This window comes from Rhincodon typus, chromosome 8 (assembly GCF_021869965.1).
Source record: "Rhincodon typus isolate 14 chromosome 8, sRhiTyp1.1, whole genome shotgun sequence".
Taxonomy (NCBI): Eukaryota; Metazoa; Chordata; class Chondrichthyes; order Orectolobiformes; family Rhincodontidae; genus Rhincodon; species Rhincodon typus.
The window spans coordinates 293,417-313,381 of record NC_063339.1 but is presented as its reverse complement, the minus strand read 5'-3'; the positions used below and the strand labels follow the sequence as shown (position 1 = coordinate 313,381).

General features: G+C 42.0%; 1 protein-coding gene across 1 annotated transcript in view; it reads left to right on the top strand.

Annotated features, from left to right (window-relative positions):
- Positions 1 to 17,656, top strand: part of tmem63c (transmembrane protein 63C) — a 151,688-nt gene extending 134,032 nt beyond the window's left edge. Inside the window, 2 exon segments of the mRNA XM_048599981.1 lie at positions 12,481 to 12,555; positions 17,351 to 17,656. Of these exon segments, the coding sequence (XP_048455938.1) occupies positions 12,481 to 12,555; positions 17,351 to 17,563 (288 nt within the window). The 3' untranslated portion in view covers positions 17,564 to 17,656.
- Positions 17,657 to 19,965: the final 2,309 nt, after the last annotated feature.

Below are 19,965 nucleotides of genomic sequence, written 5' to 3'. Positions count from 1 at the left end.
AGACCCGAAACATCAGCTTTCCTGCTCCTCTGATGCTGCTTGGCCTGCTGTGTTCATCCAGCTCTATACCTTGTTATCTCAGATTCTCCAGCATCTGCAGTTCCTACTATCCCTAACTGTGGTGTTTGGTCTTTCACCATCTGTTGGTAGATGTTGGTATCTGCTAGTAGCGCGTTAGCTTTCTCAATGTATGGAGCTCTGTTGAGGATTACTGTCATGCATCCTTTGTCCGCTGGTAGGATTACGATGTTTCTGTCTTTCTTGAGTCTTTACAGGGCTTTCGTCTCATCTGTGTTGAATGGTTCCACATACCTTTTCTGCCCAGTGTCGGGATTATCGTCTGTCTGATGGTCTTCTGTATTTCCTCCATGAGTCCGTTGCTCTTTAGCGTCGATTCCAGTGCAGCCAGAAAGTCAGGTTTTTGGTGTCTCTGTAGTTATAATTCAGTCTGCATACTAGGACGGTCTTCTCAGTGTCTGTAAGTGGTTGTCTGAGATGTTCTTGATCCATGTTTCTGTGTTGTCTGTGTTGTTGTTGTGAGTGAGTTTGGATAGTTTGTCTTGAAGGGCTATACTTTTCTTTGTTCTGGTCTTCCGTTGTTGTATGGAGATGGCTTGTTCCAGTTAGGTTGCTCATTCTTAGTTGGTTGCTTTGAAGTGCAAAGTTTTTTGGTGCACAGTTTCCTGCGCGTATTTGTGGAGGTGGCTGTGGGCATCGTTGATCCAAACCGTTATCATTCTGCGGCTGTTCTGTGCAACTGTTCTACGTGCCTGTGGATTGTTGATCGGTGATATATGTTTTTGTGGTAGTACCTGTTTCTGAGGCATTCATGCAGGAAGTATAGTTGTTTGTGGGTCGTGCTCAGATGGATGGCATTTGTCTCTGTGGGCAGTTTGAGGGTGTTGTGCCCATAAGTGTTTAAAGTGGATGTTGTCTATAAGGGCTTTAGTGAGGCCTTTTACAGAGTCCTGTGCGGCAGGCTTGTCATGAAGGTTAAGTCACAAGGGATCCAGGGAGAGCTAGCCAACTGGATTCAAAACTGGCTCAATGATAGGAAGCAGAGGGTGATGGTTGGAGGTTGTTTCTCGGACTGGAGGCCTGTGACTAGTGATGTGCCACAGGGGTCGGTGCTGGGACCTTTGTTATTAGTTATTTACATAAATGACTGGATGCAAATGTACTAGGCATGATTAGTAAGTTTGTGGATGATACAAAATTAGGAGGTATCGCTGATGGTGAGGAAGGTTATCTTGATCCGATTGGGAAGTGGGCTGAGAATTGGCAAATGCAATTCAATACAGATAAGTGTGAGGTGTTGCACTTTGGAAAGTCAAACCAAGGTAGGGCTTATACAAAGAACAAAGAAAATTACAGCACAGGAACAGGCCCTTCGGCCCTCCAAGCATTCGCCGATCCAGATCCTCTATCTAAACCTGTCGCCTATTTTCTAAGGATCTGTATCCCTCTGCTCCCTGCCCATTCATGTATCTGTCTAGATACATCTTAAATTACGCTATCGTGCCCGCCTCTACCACCTCCGCTGGCAACGCATTCCAGGCATCCACCACACTCTGCGTAAAGAACTTTCCACGCATATCTCCCTTAAACTTTTCTCCTCTCACCTTGAAATCGTGACCCCTAGTAATTGAGTCCCCCATTCTGGGAAAAAGCTTCTTGCTATCCACCCTGTCTATACCTCATGATTTTGTAGATCTCAATCAGGTCCCTACTCAACCTCCGTCTTTCTAATGTAAATAATGCAAATCTACTCAACGTCTCTTCATAGCTAGCACCCTCCATGCCAGGCAACACCCTGGTGAACCTCCTCTGCACCCTCTCCAAAGCATCCACATCCTTTTGGTAATGTGGCGACCAGAACTGTACGCAGTATTCCAAATGTGGTCGAACCAAAGTCCTATACAACTGTAACATGACCTGCCAACTCTTGTACTCAATACCCTGTCTGATGAATGAAAGCATGCCGTATGCCCTCTTGACCACTCTATCGACCTGCGTTGCCACCTTCAGGGTACAATGGACATGAACACCCAGATCTCTCTGTGCATCAATTTCCCCCAGGGCTTTTCCATTTACCGTATAGTTCGCTCTTGAATTGGATCTTCCAAAATGCATCACCTCATATTTGCCTGGATTGAACTCCATCTGCATTTCTCCGCCCAACTCTCCAATCTATCTATATTCTGCTGCATTCTCCGACAGTCCCCTTCACTATCTGCTACTCCAACAATCTTAGTGTCATCTGCAAATGTACAGTAAATGGTAAGGTCCTGAGCTCCATAGTTCATTGAAAACGGCATCACAGGTGGACAGGGTGGTGAAGAAGGCATTTAGCATGTTACAGTTGTGTAAGTCGTTGGTGCGGCTGCACTTGGAATCCAGGGTTTTAAAAAAAATTCATTCATGGGATGTGGGCGTCACTAGCTTGGCAAGCATTTATTGCCCATCCCTAGTTGCCCTAGAGGGCAGTTAAGAGTCAACCACATTGCTGTGGGCCTGAAGTCACATGTAAGTTAGGCCAGGTAGGGACAGCAGATTACCTTCCCAAAAGAACATTAGTAAACAAGATGAGCTTTTCCTGAAAATTGGTAATGGTTTAATGGTCACCATCGACTCTCATTTCCAGATTATTATTGAATTCAAATCCACCATCTGCCATACTGGAATTTGAACCCAAGCCCCCAGATCATTACCTGGAATTCTGGATTCATATTTTAGCAACAATTTGATTTGGCGAACACCTATATCTGTATGGGGAAATGGCAGGAAAGTGGGTGGAAGGAGTGCCGGATCAGCTAGGATCCTATTGAATGGTGGAGCAGGCTCGATGGGCTGAATGGCCTACTCCTGTTCCTATTTCTTACGGTCTTACCCAAAGGGTGTTAGGGGTCTGGAAGGCACTTGCTGGGAGGTTAGTTGAGGCAGGTAATGTTATTTTTAAAAGGTACTTGGATGAGCACTTGAAATGTTATAACCTTCAAGGCCAAGTGCTGAAAAGTGGTCTAGTGTAGAGTTAGTGTACTTTTGGCAGTATAGACTCAATATGCCAAAGGGCCTCTTCTGTACTGTTTGATTTTCTGACTGTAAAAGGAGAAATGTTCTGCCATATCTTGAAAAAGTCCTGGTTAGATTGCAGTCCGGTTTGAGATTTTGAGGGTCCTGGGTTCAAATCTCACTCCATTTCTTATCTGTTCACAGAGAAAAAAGACATTGTAACTGGATTATCAGTTCTGATGGTGAGGTTCTACAACACATTAAGATTAATAAGGTGGGCATTCAGGTGCATAAATCCCCAGAGCCTGATGAGATGCATCTCAGACTGCTATGGGACATAAGGGAGGAGATTGCTGGGACCCAGGCAGATATATCTAATACTTTGCTGGCTACAGGTGACTAGAAGATAGATAATGGGGTTCCTTTGTTTGAGAAGGGCAACACGGATAGATCAGGTAATTACAGACCAGTTAGTCTTATCTTGGGATGTCTAATAAGGGAAGAATGTACATTATGAATGGTAGGTCCCTAGGGAGTACTGAGGAACAAAGGACCTCGGTGTACAAGTCCATAGATCCCTGATGATGTCAGCACAGGTAGACAGGGTGATGAAGTAGGCATACGGTATGCTAGTCAGGATGTAGAATATAGGAGCAAGGAAGTCTTGTTACAACTTTATAAAACATTGGTTAGGTCACGGATGGAGTACTGTGCAGTCCACACTATTGGAAGGATGTGATTGCACTGCAGAGAGTGCAGAGAAGATTCACCAGGCTGTTGCTTGTGATGGAAAGTCTCCAGTAAGAGGAGAGACTGGATAGGCTGGAGCAGAGGAGGCAGAGGGGGTATCTGATTGAGGGATACAGAATTATGAGATGTATAGATACAATGCAAATCTCATCCCCATGTCAGACATGCCTAAGAACAGAGGATATAAGTTTAAACTGAGGAGCAAGTGGTTTAGAGGTGATCTGAGAATTTATTTTTCACCCAGAGGGTGGTAGATGTATGGAACGTGCTGCCTGAGAGTTGGTGGAGGTAGGTACTCTTGCAATGTTTAAGAGACATCTGGATACGCACTTAAAATGCCAATGCATAGTTGGCTATTGACCAAGTCCAGCTAAATGGGATTAGTGTAGTTTGGTGTTTATGGTCATCATAGACATGGTGAGCCAAAGGGCCTGTTTCTATGCTGTATGACTCTGAGTATTTGAAGATAACCACTTGCCTTGCAGCCTATCAAGTTACTCATCCTGTGAATATTTTTATTAGCCCACATCACTCTGCAAGTGAATGCATGTAAAGGTGATCAAAACAACAAACACATTTGGAATACTGTGTACAATTCTTGTCACAGTACCTTCTAAAGGATATATTGAACTTGAAAGTAGCCCAGTGCAGAGTTACCAGAATGTCACCATCTGCAACTTTATTTAATAAATTAGTAATGTGTCTTGTTTTACCTTATATTCTTAAAACTCAGAAACAACAGTCGTGAAGTGGGATTGCAAGAGGAGAAAGTGTGATTCCAGAAACAGGTAGATAGAGAGCCCTTGATACAGCATAATAATTGACAGCTGTCCTCACATTTACCAGAACAGCAAGACCTCGACATTGAAATCATTAGATTGCTGGTTTAGCATTCACGTATTTCTTATTGTATATGTAACTAACACCCTGCCATCCTCCCTGATTTAGATCACAGTTTCTAATCATTCCAGGTGTCTCCTGTTCTATATTTAACCCTCTCCAAACTCATTTATTAAGATTCTAGCCTGTAGTGCGCACATGAGTACGTTATTCTGTATATATAACCACATTGAATAATTTCCAGGCTGTAATCTGTTCTCAGGCACCTGTTATTCTATATCTAACCTCTGAAGCACTTGATCAGATTTCACCCTGTAGCTCTGTTACTCTATAATAATTTGCATTAGCCAGAGAACTGCACCCTCTAGATCTGCTCCTCCCCAGCTCTATTGCCCCTAACTTCATTAACCTTCCCAAACACACAGAGTCTGTTTCAACCTCCTTCCTAAAATCTACATAAAGTAGACCCAATGTTTCAGCCTGTTCTTTTTTTAATTTATTCATTGATGGGATGAGGGTGTCGCTGGCTAGGAAGCATTCATTGCCCATCCCTAATTGCCCAGAGGGCAATTCAGAGTCAACCACATTGCTGTGGGTCTGGAGTCACATGTAGGGCAGACCAGGTAAGGATGGCAGTTTCCTTCCCTAAAGGACATTAGTGAACCTGATGGGTTTTTCCTGACAACCAACAATGGATTCATTGTCATCTTAATTCCAGATTTTTTTTTATTGAATTCAAATTCCACCATCTGCCATGGCGGGATTTGAACCCAGGTCCCCAGAACATTATCAGGGTCTCTGGATTAACAGTCCAGCAATAATACCACTAGGCCATCACCTGCCAATGATCTGATTTCTTCCTTTCCTGATTCTATTTTTCTCATTGTGCTCAATCCCTGCTCATCTATATCTGTGACTTTTTGATTCCCTTTATCATTTTAAATGTTTCCTGTTTCTTTTCACCATGAATCTCTGTACATCTACTCCTCAGCCATGACAGTCTAAGAGCTCTCATCTGTTTCATTTAATGGATATCTAGAAAGTCCTAACACCTTCTTTTGCAGGACTGAAATTGATCTCACTCTGAGCAACTTCTCCTTCAACTCTACTCATTTCCTTCAAAGCAAAGTTTTGATACAGGTTGACCTTCTAGCTATGTAAGATGGATGTGCAGTAACTTGAGTCCTTCAGCAATGGGAATCTTAATATGGTGGACTTCTGCTGATGGTTGAAGAGACCAGGCTGAAGCATGTTCTACCACAAATGGCTATGAGGTGTAGTTGTGAGTTGTTGTTTTGGGCAATGGCACTTGTTGCCAAGCCTCTGTGATCACTGATAATCAGGGTAGTACACCCCAGTCTACATGTGGCATCACCATTTTTCTCTGTGTAAGTATTATGTCTTTTTATTTCCCTGTATTTTTAATTGTGGAATAAAATGAAAAAAAAAGACCAGGATTGCTGAAGGATGACTGCAGTTTTTAAAAGCAAGTAACCTGGCATTCATTGTAAATACTGTTTACACAATTGCTTCTTCAAGCAATAAGGTTAGTATTTGAAATGTAGTTTATAAATTAGCTGTAGCAGAGGATCGTATTCAGATAGCTTCAGGGAACAACAAATAGCTGATTGGTCTGAGCACTGGTGACCAGTTATCGATGATATAGCTGTTACCTGGCAGAAGGCTTTATAATTGGCTGTCAGGTAACTGACCAGCACCAGTTCAGGAGATTTCTTTGTAATAAAAGCTACTTTAAACCTGAAGAAAACCAGTTTATTTTTCCATCAGCAGTTATTTTTATAAGTGCTGACCAACCATCCTGTGCCTCCTGCAAACCAGTGAGAACATCCAGAGAAGGAAGACTGAGAAGCAGCATTCTGACCAACACAAGAACCATCTCAGCCAATCCTGTGACAGATACCAGGAGTGTTTCTGTGTGTGTGCATGTTTCTGTGTGTGTGTGTGTGCATGTGTGTAAGGCAGAGATTATTAGAAGATTAAAATTTTAATTAGTAGTTATTATAAACGTCAACAGTTTGTAACTGTTTACCTGAAGCTAGAGTCTAATTACATGCAATGAATTGTAACTCTTGTTAAGTACAGAAACCTGCTCCATGCTTTCTGTCACCCTGGATCATGGGGAGGCGATGGCCTAATGGTGTTAACACTGGACTGTTAATTCAGAGACCCAGGTAAATTTCTGGGAAACTGGGCTCAAATCCCACCATGGTAGATGGTGAAATTTGAATTCAATAAAAATCTGGGATTAAGAATATAATGAAGACTATGAATCCATTGTTGATTGTCAGGAAAAACCCATCTGATTCATTACTATCCTTTTAGGGAAGGAAACTGCCATCTTTACCTGGTCTGGTCTACGTGTGACTCTAGACCCACAGCAATGTTATTGACTCTTAACTGCCCTCTGGGCAATTAGGGATGGGCAATAAATGCTGGCCTAGCCAGCGATGCCCAGATCCTGTGAACAATTTTTTTTTAAAAGGCAGGTAATTTGGGGAATTCTGCATTTAAAAAAATTAACATTTGTGACAACTCCAGCGTGATGCCTAGAAGACATCAAATCCGTCATCGACTAGTGACTACTGGGTCTGAGAAACGCTATCTATAGTTTTCATGTCATGTTGCAACGTCCTTGGAGTGGAGTTTTTGCGTCCAATTGATGGTTTGGATGTATTACTTCATAAGACAGAAAATTGTTGGGTATGTAACATCCTGCTTGAGCCAGTGAAATCACCTCTGCTTGATAAGTGGCAACATGCTTGGGAGTTTTCTGTTAAAGAGGACTTCCATTTTCATGATTTTATCCATGAGATGCCCAGAATGAAACAGCAAAGGTGTAATTTGTTGAGCTTTCTTTTCTTGGTAACAGTAACTTGTCTGTGTTTCATGGCTACGCAGTAAGGTGCTGAGAACACAGATTTTTAACCCTGACCTTTCCCTGAATATTCAGCTCAGTGTTTTTCCATGGAACCTTTGAGAGTGTCAAAGGCAGGAGCTACTTTCCAGATAAGTGTATCAAGTCCAACATCACAAGGCAGGTTGTCTGTCACTGGCACTGTAGAACCAAGTCACAAGGGGTGTTAGTTTGTATGCTAAGGGGGGGAGAGTTGGCACTGTTCTAATACCACAGTTTTGTTGATGCTTACAGTCAGGGAGCACAAGATACAAGCAGAAGAAAAACAGTCTATGTGGTTGAATATTTGTGTGACCAATTAGCAGAACATCAGCTGAGCTGAGTAATGAAATTTACTTTTTCTTTGTCTTTGTTCTGAGTAGACAGATTTAATGCTTCCTGCTGACCAAGTTTACCAGTACATTACTTTAATATGTGCAGAGAAAGCAAAGATCAGGAGCTTGGAGAAGATACTAAACCAAATGACAGCTAAGACATAAACCTGATTCACTCCATTCTTTTGTCAAACTGTCAGAACTGAAGCCATTGAACTCTACACAGTGCAGCATATATAGTCATGGAACGAGCTGACGAGACCAAGGAGCTTTGGAGATGGTCAATTTTCTCTCAAACCTTGTAAAGTCTTAAAATTAGATTAAAAAAAGTTCCACTATTCAGCAGGTCAAGCAGTGGTTGATGACCTTTCATGAGAATACCCATTAACTCTGTTTTTCTGCATAGTCGCTGTCTGACCTGCTGAGTATTTTCAGCAATTGTTATTTGGATTTTTAAGTTCCACCATTAGTATCTTCCACCAAGTATTTTCCCTTTGCTTTGTGGAGTCCTGCTCTGCTTAAGGTACTGAATGCTTTCGTGAGAATTTGCCAATAGCTACGAGATCTATCTAATGTTTGCTTTTTTGGGGGTGTGTGGAATTTCATTATTGTAGTTATACTTAGCTCCCCTCTCTTTATCGCTATTTTTAGTGTATTAATTGTATCAGTCCCATTTCATGTTCTTGCCCTGAATTTGAAATGTTGATTGCTTCCAGATTTGCACCTTTATCTCACTTGCTCCAGATCCATCACAGATTTCCTCCTTCCTTGACTTTTCTGTCTGTATTTCTGGGGATAGACTATCGATCAATATTCTTTGTAATTCTCACAATTATCTTGTGTGAAAACTTCACTACCTGCTTTCTGTAAGGACTTAATTCCATTCTCCTGGTGTCTTGGTTTCATATGCAACTTTCCACACTAGGTGTTCTTTTTTCTCAACTAGATGATCCTTACCTTAATCCCACACGGTTAAAACATGCTCATTCAATTTTATGTGCTCTTGCCCTCAGCCATGCCCTTCTCTCACAAAATGATGATCGGGTTCCCGTTGTTCTCACTTTCCTCTCTGCCAGTTTGGGGTGGTGCGGTTGGTGGTTATATTCTCTCTTGGAGATAGGCATGCCTGGCATGAATGTTACTTGCCACTGTTCAGCCCAAACCTGAATATTGTCCAAGTCTGGCTGCATTTGGACATGGACTGCTTCAGTGTCTGAGGAGTTGTGAATAGCGCTGAATAATGTACAATCATCAGCAAACATCCCCATTTCTGACCTTATGATGGTGGGAAGCAGCTGGGCCTAGGTATTACCCTGGGAACTCCTGGATACTCCTGGATGTCCTGGAGTTGAGTTGACTGGCATCCAACAAATACAACTATCTTTTTTTGTACTACATATGACTTAACCAAGGGAGAGTTTTCCCCCAATTCCGTTGACTTCAATTTTGGAGGGACAACTTGGTGCCATATTCTGTCAAATGATGCCTACATATCAAGACTATTTACTTTCACCTTATCTCATAGAGCCATACAGCATGGAAATGGACCCTTCTGTCCAACCAGTCCATGCTGAACCTAATCCTCAAACTAAACTAGTCCCACCTGCCTGATCCTGGCCCATATCACTCCAAATGTTTCCTATTCCTGTACTTATCCAAATGTTTTTTAGAGTTCGTAATTGTGCCCACATCCACCACTTCCTCATTCCACATGCGAAAAATGTGTAAAAAAATTGTCCCTCATGTCTTTTTTAAATCTCTCTCCTCTCACCTTAAAAATATGTCCCCTCGTCTTGAAATCCCCCATCGTAGGGAAAAGACACCTACCATTAACCCTATCTGTGCCCCTCATGATTTTACAAACTTCTATAAGGTCACCTCTCAACCTCTTGCGCTCCAGTGAAGAAAGTCCTCGCCTATCTAGCCTCCCCTCCTTACCTGGCAACATCCTGACAAATCTCCTTTGAACCCTTTCCAGCTTAATAGTATTCTTACTATAACTGGACAACCAGAAGTGGGCACAGTACTCCAGAAGAGGCTTAACCAATTTCCTATACAATGTAAACATGACTTCCCAACTCCTATATTGAAAGGACAGAGCAATGAAGGCAAGTGTGCGGACAAGCATGTCATGAGGTCAGGAGCTGAGTGACCCTAGAACGGAGTATCAGTCAGCAAATTACTGTTGAGTGCTACTTGATAGCACCGTTGCAGACCCTTTCCAAGTGTTTAGAGATGATTGAGAGTAGATTTATGGGGTGGTAATAGGCCAGGTTGGATTGGTCCTGATTTTTGTGTACAGGACAAACCTGGGTAAATTTCCACAATGTTGGGTAGATGCCAGTGTTGTTGCTCTGCTGGAACAATTTGGCTGTTCTGGAGCAAGTTCTGGAGCACAAGTCTTCAGTACCATTCCCAGAATATTGTCAGGCCTTTGCAGCATCCAGTGACATTCCTCAATATCATGTGAAGTGAATTGAGTTGATTGAAGACTGGTATCTGCAATGCTGGGGACCTTATTAGGAGGTGGAGTGGATCATTCATTCTTGACGGAAGATGGTTGTCAAATGCTTTAGCCTTATAAGAACATAAGAACTAAGAGCAGGAGTAGGCCGTCTGGCCCTTCGAGCCTGCTCCGCCATTCAATAAGATCATGGCTGATCCTTTCGTGGACTTAGATCCACTTACCCGCGTTCTCACCGTATCCCTTAATTCCTTTATTGTTCAAAAAAAATCTACCTTTTTTTAAAAAGCGTTCACTGAAGTAACGTCAACTACTTCACTGGGCAAGGAATTCCATAGATTAACAACCCTCTGGGTGAAGAAATTCCTTCTCAGTTCAGTCCTAAATCTGCTCCCTCTAATCTTGAGGCTATGCCCTCTTGTCCTAGCTTCACCTGCCAGTGGAAACATCCTCTCTACTTCTATCTTATCTATTCCCTTCATAATTTTATATGTTTCTATAAGATGCCCCCTCAATCTTCTGAATTTCAATGAATATAATCCCAATCTACTCAGTCTCTCCTCATAAGCCAACCCCCTCAACTCCGGAATCAACCTAGTGAACCTCCTTTGCACCCCCTCCAGTGCCAGTACATCCTTTCTCAAGTAAGGAGACCAAAACTGCACATAGTACTCCAGGTGTGGCCTCACCAGCACCTTGTACAGCTGCAACACAACCTCTCTGCTTTTTATTTCAATCCCTTTAGCAATGAAGGACAAAATTCCATTTGCCTTCCTAATACTTGTTGTACCTGCAGACCTACCTTCTGTGATTCATGCACAAGGACACCCAGGTCCCTCTGCACAGCAGCATGCTGCAACTTTTTACCATTCAAGTAATAATCCTTTTTAATATTACTCCTACCAAAATGTATGACTTCACATTTATTTACATTGTATTCCATCTGCCAGACCTTTGCCCACTCACTCAATGTATCTATGTTCCTCTGCAAAGTTTCACAGTCCTCTGCACACTTTGCTCTGCCACTCATCTTAGTGTCACCTGCAAACTTTGACACCCTACGTGTGGTCCCCAGCTCCAAATCATCTATATAAATTGTAAATAATTGCGGTCCCAACACCGATCCTTGAGGCACACCACTAGTCACTGACTGCCAGCCAGAATAGCACTCATTTATCCCCACTCTTTGCTTCCTGTTAGTCAACCAATCCTCTATCCATGCTAATACTTTACCCTTAATGCCATGCATCCTTATCTTTTCACACTGTCATCATTGGGCATGGGGTAATTTTGGAGATCATCTCCTTTGGGTATTGTTTAATTGCCCATACCCATTTACATCTGGATGTGGCAGAGCTGCAGAGATTTGATCTGGTTCATTAATAATTGGCTTGCTTAACTCTCTGTAACATGCTGCTTCCACTATATGATATACAGGCATTACCACTCAGTTTTGTATCACACCAAAAACCTTTTGTCATTTAATTTCTCCTACCCTTCACCCTATCATTCAGTTACTCCCCCATTTTCTGATGAAGGGTCTAGGCCCAAAACGTCAGCCTTCCTGCTCCTATGATGCTGCTTGGCCTGCTGTGTTCATCCATCTCCACACCTTGTGTGAATCTCAGATTCTCCAGCATCTGCAGTTCCTACTATCTCTGATACAATTTTCACTCCCTGTTGGTCATTTGCTCAAAACCTAGGACATTGCTAAATTGTTTCAGTCACAGCCTGAACCATTAATGTTTTTCCTCTCCTGGATGCTGTCAGACTTTCTGAGTATTACTTTTGTTTTATATTTTTAAGTTTTATTTCCTTTAGCCCCAATTCCCAACCCACACTGCCAATCTTCCTGTACTCACTAGCAGATCTTTGGTAATTCTGGCAGTTTCTTCCTACTCTCCCTTTCTGTCAGAACTCTGTGTGGACCCTCTCTCTGGGACTGCAGCTTCAGTGAAATGCACTGACTCTGACCCCACTTCTCCTACTTATGTCATGGAATCCCAGGATGCCTCCTGTGTTGTAACCCTTTTACCTGCCCCTTTGTGTCTGGAAGTCCAGCTCACCTGGTCCTACTCCCCTGCTCTTTTCCCATTGACCTACAATAGTTTTTTTCAGATGTTGCATTGTAAGTTTGATTCTAACCTGTTACTCACTGTCCTCAGATGGCAGAGCAGGAATCTGATGGCGTGTTCACAGATGGAGAAAGGAGCAGTGTGTCATCAACACCAAACTCCAATGTAAGTCATGGTCAGGGAGGGGATGGGGAGGAAATAAAATGCGCCTTCAGTGGAACTCAAGTTAATTCTGTACTGTCTTAGTATTCCTGTCAGATTCTCTGGTACTTAAAAGGTGCAGCAGCCAGGTGCAGGAGAGCCTGTGTTTGGGATGACATTGCAGAATTCCAAGGCGTGAAGGATTGAGGTGTTCCACTGCAGGTGCAGCATGTAATTAAGAAGATTAATGATATGCTGTCATTTATTATGAGAGAAGTTGAACATAAAACTAAGGATGTTACGCTTCCATGTTACTAGATCTTGAATGTGCTGTACAATCTTGATCTCTTTATTTAAGGAAGGATGGAAATGTATTGGACGCAGTTCAAACAAAGTTTATTGGATTGGACTCAGGAATGAATGGGTTGTTTTATAAAGAAAGGTTGGACAGACCAGGCTTGTTTTCACTTGAGTGTGGAAGTGATTCATTTTGGAAGGTCAAATTTGAATGCAGAATACAGGGTTAATGGCAGGATTTTTGGCAGTGTGGAGGAACAGAGATCTTGGGGTCCACATCCATAGATCCCTCAAAGTTGCTATCCAAGTTGATAGGGTTGTAAAGAGGGTGGATGGTGTGTTGGCTTTCATTGGCAGGGGAATTGAGTTTAAGAGCCGTGAGGTTACGCTGCAGCTTTATAAAACTCTGGTTAGACCACGTTTGGAATATTGTGTTCAGTTCTGGTCGCCTCATTATAGGAAAGATGTGAAAGTTTTAGAGAGGGTGCAGAGGAGATTTACCAGGATGCTGCCAGGACTGGAGGGCAGGTCTTATGAGGAAACATTAAGGGAGCTAGGGCTTTTCTCATTGGAGCGAAGAAGGATGAGAGGTGACTTGATAGAGGTTTACAAGATGATGGGAGGCATAGATAGAGTGGATAGTCAGAGAGTTTTTCCCAGGGCGGAAATGACTATTACGAGGGGGCATAACTTTAAGGTGATTGGAGGAAAGTATTGGGGGTGTGTCAGAGGTAGGTTCTTCACACAGAGCGTGGTGGACGTGTGGAATGCGCTGCCGGCAGTGGTATTGGAGTCAGATACCTTAGGGACATTTAAGCGACTCTTGGATAGGCACATGGAGGATAGTAAAATGTAGGGTATGCAGGGTAGATTGATCTTACAGTAGGATAATAGGTCAGCACAACATTGTGGGGCCAAAGGGCCTGTACTGTGCTGTACTGTTCTATGTTCTGTGTTCTAACATGGGGTGACTGAAGTGTCTAAAATCCTGAACGGTCTTGACAAGGTGGATGTGAAAAAGGATGCTTCCCCTTGTGCATCAGTCCAGAACTAGGGGACAATGTTTAAAATGAGGGTTTGCTCTTTCAAGACAGAGATGAGGGTTGTGAGACTTTGGAACTCTGTCTCAGGCGGTGAGGCAGAGTCACTGTATGTTTTTAAGATGGAGGTCGATAGATTCTTGTTTGGCAGATAATCAAAGGTTATCATGGGGTAACAGAAACAAAGTTGCTAGAAAAGCTAAGCAGGTCTGGCAGCATCTGTGAAGGAAAATAACAGTTAACATTTCGGGTCCGGTGACCCTCCTTAGAACTGGTTTTCATGGGGTAGGTTGAAATATAGCAAATCAGCTCTGATCTCGTGAATGGTGGGGTAGAATCAAGGGACCATATGGTTTGTATCTGTTTTGTATGTTCATCCATTGGTTAGGCTTGCACTCATTTAGTGCAGTGCATCAAAAGGTAATATTTGCTAAGTGTCGAAATGATCAGAGACTGGACCAATCAGGACTGTATTCACTGGCATTTAAACAATGAGGGAAGATCTCAAAGACACCTCGACAATTCTAACAGGATGAGACAGGGTAAACACAGGAAAGATGTTCCTGGTAACTGGGGAGTTCAGAACCAAGAGTCACCTCTGAGGATCTGAGGATAAGGGTCTTTTAGGACTGAGATAAGGAAAAATTGCTTCAATGAGAGCGTGGGGAATCTTGCCACAGAAAGCAGTTGAGGCCAAAGCATTGAATGTTTTCAAGAAGGAGTTAAGACATAGTTCCTGGAAGTAAAAAGATCAAGGTATGGGGATAAAATAGGAACAGGGTACTGAGTTGGATGATCAGCCATGATCAAACTGATCGGTGGAGCAGGCTTGAAGAGCTGAAGAGCCTCTCCTGCTCCTGTTTTCTCTGTTTCTACAATCCTTGAGCTGAACAATTGGAATCTTGGTTTGAGGAGTATCTAGCAGACTTAAAAACCTGTCATTGATCAACAGGATAGGGATCGTTCTGTGGCCTTAGTCAAATTTTGCTGGAAGTTGGAATTGACTTTTAACCTTCATCACTCCATTGTTGATTTTGCCATTTAATGTCTTTGCTGATTGTTACCTGGAGCCTAGAACAATGCTAGCATCGAACATTAAGGAAGAGATAATAGCAGGACATTTGGAAAATGCAAAAGGTCAGAGTCAGCATTGTTTTGGAAAAGAGGGATCAAACTTAATAAATGTTTTAGAATTCTTTGAGCAAGTAACTAGCATGGTTGATAAAATAGGAACCAGTAGATGTATTTGGATTTCTACAACACAAGAGGTTAGTGTAGAAGATATGAGCTGATGGTGTTGGGGTGTTATGTATGCATGGATAGAGCATTGGTTAGTTAACAGAAAGCAGGAAGTCGGGATGAATGGTCATATTCATGTTGCCAAGCTGTAATTAGGGGGTTCTCAAATATTTACAATCTATATCAATGATTTGGATGAAGGCACTAAATTTGTGGTAGCTAAATTTGCTCATAGGGCAAAGCCAGATAGGAAAGCAAGTTGGGAAGAGGAAATAAGGAGCCTACTATGCGGTATTGATGGATTAGGTGAATGAAGAAATATTTGACAGATGGTGTACAACGTGGAAAAGGGTGAGATTGTCTACTTTGGCAAGAACAATAGAAAAGCAGAATGTATAAATGGAGAGAGATTGCAGAAATCTGTGATACAGAGGGATTGGGTATCCTGGTACATTAATTACAAAAAGTGGTTATAAAGAGACAGCAAGTCATTAAGAAGGGAAGAGAGCGGAGGGTTAACCTGGGCGATTGGCGTTTAGCTCTGGGATCTCTGTCTAACTACCCCCTTCTTTATACCAGTGATGACATAACAATATTTATTACACAGGATTGGTTCGATGTTGTCAACCCTATCAGATTTAAATTTGGTAGGTTTTCAGTATCTAAGGGCTTGGTTTAAATTGATTGGCTATATTTGAAAACTGTTGTCTTGGTTAAAAAAGTGCTGTGTGGCCTTTCAAAATAAATGTTTCAATTTCAGGTACTTTCTGTACTGGCAACATCCAGCTGCTGCACACAGACAGACATTTTAAAAGTCCCTAAGCACAGAAAAAAAACCCTCACCTTTTAAAGGGACCATGCACTCTCTTCCTTAGTATTTTTCAAAACATTCTAGTTTCCTGCTGTCCAATTCATGACTATTCTATACAATGTCATAACAATCAAGAGGAAAAAGAAGCATACATAAGGTTTAGGAAGTTAAAATCAAACAGGGTCCGTGAGGAATATAAGGAAAGCAGGAAAGAACACAAGCAGGGAATTAGGAGAGAAAGAAGGTGTCATGAAATGATCTTGGCAAGTGGGGTTAAATAGAATCACAAGGGATTCTATACATACATTAAAAACAAAAGACTAACTATGGAGAAGTTAGGACCACTCAAGAATAAAGGAGAGAACTTGTGCTTGGAGGCAGAGGATGTAGGTGAGATCCTAAATGAGTACATTGTGATGGTATTCACCCAGGAGAAGGATACAGAGGATAGTGAGATTTGTGTGGAGCACACTAATATACATTACCAAAATGCAAAATGCTCTGGCATTTTGAGATCAAGAAAGAAGTGGTATTGGTCTCTTGAAGAGCATTAAGGTGCATAAGTCCCCAGAGCCTGATGGTATCTACCCCAGGTTATTGAGAGAGGCAAGAGGAGATTGCTGGGGCCTTGACCAACATCTTTGTATCCTCGCTAGCCACTGGAGACGTCCCAGAGGACTGGCAAGTAGCTAATGTTATTCTTCTGTTTAAGAAGGGAAATAGGAATGATCCAGGAAACTACAGACTGGTGAGTCTCTCAATGGTGGTTAGGAAGCTATTGGCAATTCAGAGAAGGTTCACTTGGCTGATTTCTGGAATGAGGAGGTTGTGTCATGAGGAAGGGTTGAGCATGTTAGGTCTGTACTCATTGGAGTTTAGAAGAAAGAGAGGTGATTATTTATTGAAACATACAAGAGTCAGAGGGGCCTTGATAGAGAGGATGCTGAAAGGATTTTTCTGCTTGTGGGCAATTCTAGAAAAATAAGGCAATTCCCACTTCAGACTGAGATGTAGCAGAATTATTTTCTCTAAAGAGGAAGGGTCACTTGATCTGAAACATTAATTGATTTCTGTCCACAGATGCTGCCAGACCCGATGAGCTATTTCAGCATTTTTTGTTTTTTGTCTTATTTTCTCTAAGGATTATTAGACTTTAGAATTCTTTTCCACAATGAGCAGTAGAAGCTAGGTTGTTGAATATATTCAAGACTGAATTAGACAAGATTTTCGATCGAAAAGGGAATCAAGGATTGTAGGGAAAAGGCAGGAAAATGAAGTTAAGGCCACAATCTGATTAGTCATGACATTAGTGAACGGTAAAACAAGGTCAAGGAGCCAAGGAGCCTACTCCTATTTCTGATCTTCTATTCTTAGTCTTAAGCTGTACAGTTGCTGTTATCTGTTTTAACCACTCTCTTTGTTTGACTTCTAGGTGTTTGTTGCAGCTGTTCTCCAGGATCCTGAACTGGGACTAATGCCTGCAGCATCCCCTGCACATCAGACCTATGGCACCATGGAAAATCGTGCTGATGAGACCAAATCTGAAGACTCTGGCCAAATACAAAGCTCTGAAGCAGGTTTAGAGAGACAGCAACGTGAGCTGACTGCTGGATCATTGATGGACAGTGAGATCCATTATCACTAAGGGATGCTGGGATAGCCATACAATTTCAGACTATAACTGAGCAATGTTTCTCTCTCTGGAGGCTCTCAATTTTAACGCCACAGATACCTGCTGATTGTGCAGGCAAACAAGAACGTGAAGTTTTTGAGAAGAGGTTGGTTGGAGCCAAATCTCAGATTGCTTTGTTCTATAGCTCTGCCTGTGATAGCATGGTCATTCTCGGCCACGTTGCTATCAGCACGTCCCAGTGAATGCTGCATGTTTCTGAGTGCCTAGACAGTATTGTGTGCTGCACCATATCTGCCTGTATGTGGGAGCTGGAACGTTGCTGGAACATGCTTCCATCAAAAGATGCCACATTACTTAGAAAACCATATGGCTCCTCTCAATGACCAAATACCAATAAGGCCTGGCATCCTGTGATCTTATTCAGTTGTGTGTGTGTGTGTGTGTGTGTGTGTATACATTAATATATAGTTATTACTTTAATCTGTATAGCTTCAAACCAATTCTCTTTTGATTTGTTGCTGGCTAATTTGTTGATTTAAAATTAGCAAATGGTAAGTAGTGTTTCTCTTCTTAATCCAGCTCCAATGGTCTGGGTGTTTATTTGACATTTCACTTCCTGCTACATTCTGTCCTCTTCCTCATTGTCTATTTCACCTTTCCATCCTTATTTTTACTAATTCCTGTTAATTTCTGCATTTCCCATACATTCTTGCATTCCTGTTATCTACAATTCCTGTGTTTACATTTTTTTTCTGCTTGTTTTCCTGCATTCCCCAGTTTTTTCCGGTATTCGTATTATCTTTCCACTACTGGCCTTGTGCATTTACACTTCTTCACACAGAGGAGTAACTGGGAAAGGCAGAGAAGATGTGGTCAGACAGATAGACATGAAGTATAATCAGACATGCAGTGTTGGAAGTGGATGCATTGAGATATGCAGATTGATAATTTGACAATACAACAAAGTGGCTACCTATATTTGAGAGATTTTTTGACATGAGTCACTAACTTACATGGAAGCAAGGTGGAAAGCAGAGATTTATATACATTCATGTGATTTAAACAGTGTAGTCAATGAAAAGTAACTTGTGTAAACCCCCAGTCAAGCTGATGGCTCAGTTCATTGCATTGGGAACACTGAAACAGGAGGAAGCCATTTAGCCTCAATACTCCATTCCACTATTTAGTGAGATCATGGCTGTGATTTACTTACACATACTATCTTTGGCCATTCTACCTTTTGTTTAACAAAATTAAACTGAACAATCTATTTAAAAGTTAAGTTTGAGTTGTAAACTATACATGTTTTCTAACTTCACTTTTGATAGATCTGGCTCTAACCTTTAGACAAAGCTCTCCAATTCAGATTCTCCAACAAGCAGAAATAGCTTCCTGCTACCTTCTACATGGTGATAGCATGGCTTCCATCATCCCTTAACCCTCTAAATCCAAGCAGTACAACTGAAATTGTTCATTCTTTCCTTGTAATCTTAACCTTGCAATCCAGTTGTTTTTCTGGTAAATCTGTGCTGCGTTCCTGCCAAAACAAGTATATCCTTCAACAAGGTGTGGCGTCCAGAACTGCTCCCAAAAAGTCCATTTATGATGGAATCAGAGGCTTCAGTATATGTCTACATGCTTGTATTCCAGTTCTCTAGCTATAAAGACCAGTGTGCTATTAGTTTCTTTTCTATCTGTTAAGGCTGTTTTAATGACCTGTGCACTTTCCATACCAGTACCCCAACAACACTCAAGAAGCTTGATACCATCCAGGACAAAGCAGCCTGCTTGATTGGCACTACATCCACAAGCATCCATTCTCTCCACCACCGACATTCAGTAGCAACAGTGTGTACCAACTACAAGATGCACTGCAGAAATTCACCAAAGATCCTCAGACAGCACTGGGCAGCAGACATATGGAAACATCACCACCTCCAAATTCCCCTCCAAGCCACTCACCATCCTGACCTGGAAATATAATTGCCATTCCTTCACTGTCACTGGGTCAAAATCCTGGAATTCCCTTTCTAAGAGCATTGTGGGTCAACCTACAGTAGGTGGACTGCAGCGGTTCAAGAAGGCAGCTCACCCCCACTTTCTCAAGGGCAACAAGGGATGGGCAAGAAATGCTGGCCTAGCCAGCGACGCCCACTTCCCACAAAATGAATAGAAAAAAATCTAATTAATAATGAATAGTCGAGGCCACACTTTGGCAACATCAAGCTCATCTAGAATGTAATCACAGTTTGTATGCTGATGATGCACTTGCTGGAATTATGACGACTCAGATTACTCTGACCCAAATTTGAGTTATAGCATTAGAAGCCAGTTCAAATAATATGATCCACTTAGATTCATGTGAAAAATAAAGCTCAGTACACCTGGTTCCATTACTATAAAATTAGCAGTTA